At 36.5% G+C, this 8,548-nt stretch overlaps 1 protein-coding gene across 1 annotated transcript; it reads left to right on the forward strand.

Moving 5' to 3' along the window:
• Nucleotides 1–6,027: 6,027 nt before the first annotated feature.
• On the forward strand, nucleotides 6,028–6,588 carry LOC141632604 (uncharacterized). The gene is made up of 2 exons (XM_074445136.1): nucleotides 6,028–6,232; nucleotides 6,401–6,588. The coding sequence occupies exons 1-2, from the start codon at nucleotides 6,028–6,030 to the stop codon at nucleotides 6,586–6,588; spliced, it is 393 nt and encodes a 130-aa protein (XP_074301237.1).
• Nucleotides 6,589–8,548: the final 1,960 nt, after the last annotated feature.

Below are 8,548 nucleotides of genomic sequence, written 5' to 3' on the forward strand. Positions count from 1 at the left end.
GTGGGAGCTATTCTAAGGCTAGAGGGCCTATGTCTAGATTGGATCTAGACACGTACTCAGAAAGTTTTGTAATGCAAATGTATACATTACAAAGGAAAACGAGTATGTAGTAAGGTTGAGTAAGGTACAAGAAGTTGATAAAACCTACTAACCAAAGCCTTCTCATAGGCTTAACATGACGAGTCATATCATATGTCATTTCAATTGCATTGAGATGAACAACTACATATAAGATGAAAATTGATTATAAAAATATGAAGTAGTAATCAGGTATTGACTATTCATATGTGATAATCACATTTGTCGTTCGAGTTTTTTAAATCTAAAAACTCCTTTTATACCTTGTTACATCCAAACGGGTTGTAGAGACAATATTGAACGCCGTTAAATTGAACCCGGATTAACATGGTATTTTCCCATAGTCACTTGTATGAGGTGACGTCTCGAAGTGACTAGAGTGTGATGCGATTGGTGGCAAGTTCAAGTGCCATAGAGTCATGTGAGATGACTAGTCGATCACATAGGTAGACTGTTAGGAACACTTTGTTGGGCAGTGACCGCTTATAGAGTTCTGGCAAATTTATATAGCCTGGTCGTGGCGAGAGCTACTATAGTATTCTAATGAGTCGATTCTTTTGACTAAAGACTGTTCGCTTAAGATGGCACAGTTTCAGATTAGCTTTGATTTATGTTACTACGACCTTCGTAAATGGGGTCAAATGGACATATTTTGGGTTATGATGGCTATGGCTAGTCGAAGGGAATAGTGCGATAAGAATTGTCCACCCCTTTGTCAGGGTCAAAACAATATCTCAGGGCCACTCGAGAAGTAATGAACTGGAAATGCGTGGCCATGCTCGAAAGGTATCTATGGTAGATAAATCCGGTCAAATCTGTTATTATCCAGATCGAGGAAACCACTCTTGATATGATCACTTGCAAGTACGACCTGAAAGACACCTTGCATTGAGTGGGAGATAGTAATAGGATAAGAGAATTGGTGACGCACACTTGTCGAGGACAAGTGGGAGATTGTTGGAGTGTCCCCGACAATAATGCGATCACAATTGTCTATCATGATGATCACATGTTTAAATCTCATTTTTAAGAATACGTAAGGGATGATTCATTATATAGTCAACTGATCAACATTAATCGGTAACGATTGGCTTGCTAGAGTTTGACGTTACTGTCGTGGGATGGTGGTGATCAGTTGATCCCTTAAGGTCACACCTAAAGGATGATGCCCTAATATGTAAAGTTGATTAATTGTATGAGGATACAAGTTAATTAATTCCTTAAAATTGAACAATTCAATTTAAGAGAGAGAGAATATTGATATCTTATTATAATGGGATTAGACAAGATTTGTTTTAGTAATTGAAATATTTTATTATTAAAATTGTTTATTGTTTGTGAAACAATAGAGATGAGAATGAATGGTTGATTATAATTACAAGATGTTGTGAATTATAATTAAATGACCCATTTTATTTATGTGATCAAGTATTACTAGTCAATTTGTCGTATGTAATTTAATTAATTCATAAAATGATATTTATGTGATAAATATGCATTAAATTAATTAATAACATGTATCATACTACATGTGACATATTGTGTGACAAGTGACAAAAAATAAAATGGTAGTCTATTTTATATGTGGACCGAAATATAGGTTGTGGTAGTGGATTGTGGTTGATTTATTTTATGAGATAAAATACTTGTAATGATACCTAGTCTAACTAGCTTTCATACCTATACATTTAGATAAGAACAAAAGTAAAAGGGAAGGACCATGTATTGGTCCTGATACTCCCCATAACCGTGACCCTCCCACCATTCAAAGGGGACTTTGGTTTTTGTTCTCTAATTTCATTCTCTTTATGCATGTTAAAGATATTCACATGCATTCTTCTCTCTATTTTCTTCATCTTTCTCTAAAACTTGAGAAATCTTGATTCAAATTGTTCATAGAAATTACTAATATTATTAATGTAATATATGAGTATTAGTAATCAATTTTAAGGTAAACTACTAAACTAATATCTAGCTAATATTATTTAGTGGGGATAAGGGATAATCTTGGGTGCAATCAAGAGGAGTGGCTTCTATACTTGAGGTCTTTGGAGGATCATCCTAACATATGGAAAGCTCAAGAACAAGTGAGGTACGAGATTTCATTTGTGCCCATTTGGCCGAAATATTCATATGGTATGAAACGATTTTTCCTTACTCTTATTCTAGTTTTGCATGCATAAGATCTTTTAGTTTTTATGACTAAAACTTTAAACCAAAATATGTGTTATTTGAAATATGATTTCCTTCAGTTGGAAGTATTGATGTCAATTCTATTGAATGTCATATTTGTTAATAGGCATAACATGTGCAGAGTACTTGAATTAACATTGAGTTCTTGATGATCAGTGAGTCATACTACCTGGAAAATAAGAAGAGAAATTGTTAAATGTGCTTAGAGAATATAAAGAAGCTATAGGATGGACGTTAGCTGACATAAAAGGAATCAATCCCACTCTTTGTATGCATAGAATATTTTTAGAGAAGGATGCTAAACCTTCTCAAGAACCACAACGTCAATGTTAGAAGTTTTTAAGAAGGAAATGGTAAAATGGAGGGATACTGGAATTATATACCCTATTTCTGATTCCGAGTGGGTCAGCCCTATTCATGTCATCCTGAAGAAGTCAGGTATAACTGTAGTTGAAAATGATAAGGGTGAACTCGTACCTACAAGAGTATCTAATGGGTGGAGGGTGTGTATAGATTATAGGAAACTTAATAAGGCCACTAGAAAAGGACCATTTCCCATTACCTTTCATTGATCAGATGCTAGAAAAATTGCTGGAAAATCTTATTTTTGTTTTCTAGATGGTTACTCAGGTTATACCCAAGTACCCATAGCACCCGAAGACCAAGAAAAGACCACTTTCACAGGCCCCTTTGGTACTTATGCATTTAGAAGAATGCCCTTTGGCCTGTGCAATGCACCTGGAACTTTTCAGAGGTGTATGATGAGTATTTTTTCTGACTTAATTGATAACTGTTTAGAAGTATTTATGGATGACTTTACTGTTTTTGGTGACTCTTTTGATTTTTGTCTACACAATTTATCGCTTGTGCTGAAAAGATGCATTGAATTGAACCTTGTTTTAAACTTTGAAAAGTGTCATTTTATGGTCCAATAAGGAGTCGTCGTGGGTCATATTGTGAGTTCTAAAGGATTAGAAGTAGACAAAGCAAAAATTTATGTCATAAGTTCTCTGCCATACCCGACTTGTGTGCGAGAGATTAGATCTTTCTTAGGTCACACGGGTTTTACAGACGTTTCATTAAAGATTTTTCGAAAATTTCATCCCCGTTGTGTTCTTTACTGGCTAAAGATGTTGCCTTTGTGTTTGATGATGCATGTAAAGAAGCCTTTGACACTCTAAAAGACAAACTGACTTCTGCCCCTATTATGCGCCCCCTGACTGGAACTTACCTTTTGAAATTATTTGTGACACTAGCGATAAAGCAGTAGGAGCTGTCCTTGGTCAAAAAGCTGATAAAGAGTCATATGCTATTCACTATGCTTCAAAATTACTAGACCCTGCCCAATGTAACTATACAGTTACTGAGAAAGAAATGTATGCTGTAATTTATGCGCTTGAAAAGTTTAGACCATATTTGCTAGGCACTCAAATGATAGTCTATTCTGACCATTCGACTTTAAAATATCTTTTAAAAAAGAAAGAGTCTAAACCACGATTGCTTTGCTGGATGCTTTTATTACAAGAATTTGACCTAGAAATTAGAGATAAAAAGGGAGCTGAAAACCTAGTTTCTAATCATTTAAGTAGAATAGTCCCTAAGGAACACTGGCCTATGGTGACTGAGTTCTTCCCTGATGAACAATTATATTCCTTGCGTTATGAAGCAACTCCATGGTATGCTGATATGGTAAATTACTTGGTAACTACTTCTTTTCCTTCCACATTGTCTAGAGCACAGAGAGAAAAAATAAGGAATGAATCAAAACATTAAATTTGGGATGATCCATACCTATGGAAATGCTGTAGCGATAATATTATTAGGCGTTGTGTGAGTGAATCTGGAGTGCATTCTATTTTAACATTCTGTCATAACTTAGAAACAGGAGGGCACTTTGGTCCACAGCGCACAGCTCACAAGGTGTTGGAGTGTGGTTTGTATTGGCTAACCTTGCATAAAGACGCCTACGAGTTTTGCAAATCCTTTGAGCGGTGTCAGAAAACTGGTAATTTGTCTAAAAGAGCTGAAATGCCTCAGGTTAGTATTCTGATCTGTGAGATTTTTGACATTTGGGGTATTGATTTTATGGGTCCTTTTCCACCTTCTTATGGATACCAGTACATATTACTTGCGGTGGATTATGTTTCGAAGTGGGTTGAGGTTAAAGCTACTAAGAAAGATGATAGTAAAGCTGTTGTTGAATTTGTTAAGAGTCGTATCTTTAATCCATTTGGAATGCCTAAGGCTCTGATCAGTGACCGTTGATACGTGCATTTTATATAGTCTTTTTAGCCTATTTTATGCACGTATTTCTATGCTTTTATCGTAGTCTATTGCTACGAAATGCCCGAATATGCTACTTTGGTGTATTTTGTCTTAATTACAGGAATGGACCATAAAGTAGTGAAATCAAGCCATTTACCGTCTGTTTTGCATGCATTTGGAGGAAGAGTGGATTTGGAGCGGGAATTATAGCTGTCTTGGGATGCGTGAAGGTGTTTCGGGAGCTAAAAGGACAAGTCAAAGTCAAACTAACGAGAATTATGAGTCATTAAGTCAAGATCCACTCGATCGAGTGCTTAACTAGTCGATCGAGTGGTTTAGGATTCAATAATCGATCGATCGAGTAGTTTATTCATTCGATCGACCAGTTCCTTATATGCCTTTACTCGATCGAGTGAATTAGTTGGTCGATCGAGCGGTTTAAGCTGGGTTTGCTCGATCGAGTGGTTTTATTCCACTCGATCGAGTGGATTTTGCTACGGGCTGGGCTTTTTAGGTTTAATTCCATCATTAGGTTTAGCTAATCCTATTTTCTTATAAATAGGAAGTCGATGTCATTATAAACTCTCTCACACACTTTTACTTCGTTCCCTTTCTCTCTGGTTCGAATATACTGCTACTGTTACTTTGTTCTTAATTTCCGGATCAATAATTCAGTATTAATTCTTTCTCTTTCTTTTCCTCTTTAATTATTATTTATGTTTATTGTTCTTCCTTTATTTCTCGTTTCCCCCTTATTTATGTCTAGCTAATCCCGTAGTATGTTAGGATTAGGGAAGCCGTGGTAGCATGTTTTAATTGACTTGAGTAGATTAGCCTTACGATAAGAATTGTATTAGGCAATTTAATTGTTATCCGGTCGAATGAATGCATGCAGGAGACCAATAAATTTAGTTAACCCCGACCTGGATCGAAAGATTGGAAGGGAAGGCTTGCTTAATTACAATAGGGTATTGTAGTGAGGACGAAAGTTAAGCTATTTACGCTCTAGGGCGGTTTAAGGACCGAAAGGTGATGACCATAGCTCTTCTTATCAATAGTCTAATCGCCTTAGTATTTCCGATAGTATAGCTACCACGGTGGACCGACTCCTAGCATATTTTCTTTCTCTTATTGTTAATTTCTTTTATCCCTTTTCTCTTGCCTTTAGCCTCAGTAGTTCAGTTAGTCCAATTCAATCAAAACCCCAATTTCTGTGACACCCTGACAGACCAAATTAAACAGATAGATAGCAACTTAGCCTCCCTGTGGAGATCGACCCTACTTACCGCTGACTTCTGTTGGTAGTAACTTAGGTTTTTATTTTTGGTACAAAACGACAGTATCAACCGTGGTACCCACTTCTGCAATAAGACTTTAGGTGCTTTACTAAGCAAGTATCATGTTATTCATAGGGTAGCCACAACATACCACCCCCAGACCAATGGTCAGGCTGAAGTCTCCAATCGAGAGATAAAATCAAAATTAGAGAAAATGGTTAAACCTGATAAGAAAGGCTGGAGTTTAAGGATTGATGATGCAGTTTGGGCCTATAGAACTGCTTATAAAACACCGATTGGAATGTCTCCTTGTAGACTAGTTTTTGGTAAAGCGTGTCACTTACCTGTGGAACTTGAACACAAGTCTTTTTGGGCTGTTAAACAGTGTAATTTAGACTATGAGAAAGCTGGAACAGAGCGTAAATTACAGTTGCTAGAGTTAGAGGAACTCAGATTAGAATCTTATGAAAATGCTTGAATATATAAAGAAAAGACCAAAGCTTTTCATGATAAGCATAGTTCTCGTAAATATTTTTATATTGGTCAGAAAGTATTGTTGTTTAATTCTCGTTTCAAGTTGTTTCCAGGTAAGCTTCAAACTAGGTGGCTTGGTCCTTTTATTGTGACTAACATTTCTCTTCATGGTGCTATAGAAATAAAAGATTTTCATACTGATAAAGCTTTCAAAGTCAATGGCCACAGATTAAAACCATTTTATGAGAACGTTGAGCTCATGGGCGTGGAGGATATTATTCTGGAAGTTCCTGAATACTAAGTTCAAACTATGTCGAGCCACGACGTAAACCAAGGCGCTTCTTGGGGGGCAACCCAAGTTTACTTATTTATTGTTTTCACGCGTGTTTATTTTATATGCTTTCGTCGAGTCGGTTTAAGTGCCTCCTTGAGTTTTGCTACCTTTGTAGGGGGATGTTAATAGTGTCGGTAGCAACAAAAAAAAAATACAAAATATAAAAATACAAAAAGAGATATTATTACTACTGTTGGATTTTCTGGGTAATTTGCTTGTTTTCATTTCATTTGTCTTGGTCAAGTGCTTTATTTTGCAGGAATCAAGATACATATATGGCTGTTGGGACGCTGCGAGTTGATGATGAGATAAAGCAGGCACTGCTGCCTTGCTAAACGCAGTACTCCTTATGAAGCATGTAACATCATGATCGGTTTCCATTTATAGGATGAGAGTAGTACTCCTTATGAAGCATGTAACATCAAATTGCATAAGCATGAAATTTGTCTATTTACCTGTATGGATTCGGGTTTGTGGCGGTGATACATGTGGAGAGGCAACCTTTCCTTTTTATTATACCATTGAACTTCACTTAGCCAAATTGACTTGTTTTGACCCATTCGATCAACTACATTCCAAAATAGCCTACCCTAGTCAAGCTAGTCTAGTACTCTTGTAGATATATTTTGGCACGCTCTTTATGGTCATTTTTGGTATCGTGCTATTATCTAGAAAAGGGAGTTGGACAAAAAAATGGAAGGAAAAAGAAAAAGAAAAAAAAAAGAGGAAAAAAAATCCCTTATAATTAAACTCCTATTCTTCACAGTATATTCTACATATGAGGAGTTATCTTTGTTGTGCGCGAGTTTATGTCATGTATGGCATCGTTTATCACTTCGTAAGTTGGGTTTCTAAGCGGAATACGTGTAATCTTGGTTACGGTCGGTACTAGCTTGAGTTTTACGTCCACATATCCAAAAATATTTGCCCCTTTTCACCCAATTACCTTATCTCGCACCTCTTGTAAGTCCTCGACATGTGTCTTGGTCCTCGTTTGGTTGGAATGCGTATGTATGGTTCTGGAGATCGATTTCATGTTACATTGCATACATGTTTTCGTAAGTTGAGTTAGGTGAGTGACTTATATTCTCTCTCTCTTTCGCATTATACTCACCTATTATTATAACTAGTGATGAGCGAACCGCGAGAGTCCAACATGTATAAGTCTGGCAAGGTCGACGGTTCAGTAGTAGTGTCATTGTCCTATCCGTTTGCATCTGAGTTCGTGTTTTTTTCCCACTCTTGAATTTGTTTCCTTAGCATTGATGTTGATTTGTTGCATAAATGCTATTTAAGTGACTCAATAGTATGGATAGCTATGAGTTGTATACCATGCCATTTATCCCTATTCTATCCTATGTCTAGAATCTTTGAGGTTAATACTTGTTTTTAGCTCATGTTTTGCCATTGTTGAGGGCGACAATAAGCTAAGTGTGGGGGAATTTAGTAAGCCCATAATTATATATGTTTTACCCCATATCCGTATATTGTTAGTGTCGTCTTTCGCATTATTTGAGCTAAATTATTATATATTCGTTAATTTTGAGATTTAATTAATGTTATTATTATTTTAAATGCAAACGGGCTTATTTAGTGTGTTTTGGTATAGCAGATTACAAGACGAAAGAGAATGGGCTGAATGACGCGCTTAATGGATCAAAAGTATGACGCGGGTATGTGCAGAACGGACCAAGGAACAAAATGAGAAGCTAAGCCTAGGAAATAAAGAAGCACGCAAGCAGGCACGTACGTAATTATTAATTAATTTCGAGGAGTTCGGCAGCCCATGAATTAAGAAATTGGGCGAGATATTGGGAGTTAAACTAAGCATCAGATGAAAGTTACACGAAGGTAAGAAGCTAAGCAAAAGATCAGCGATGGAACTCCAACTCTGTCTCAAATTCGTTCTCGTCTCATATTTTTATCA

The sequence above is a fragment of the Silene latifolia genome, chromosome Y, assembly GCF_048544455.1.
Source record: "Silene latifolia isolate original U9 population chromosome Y, ASM4854445v1, whole genome shotgun sequence".
Classification (NCBI taxonomy): Eukaryota; Viridiplantae; Streptophyta; class Magnoliopsida; order Caryophyllales; family Caryophyllaceae; genus Silene; species Silene latifolia.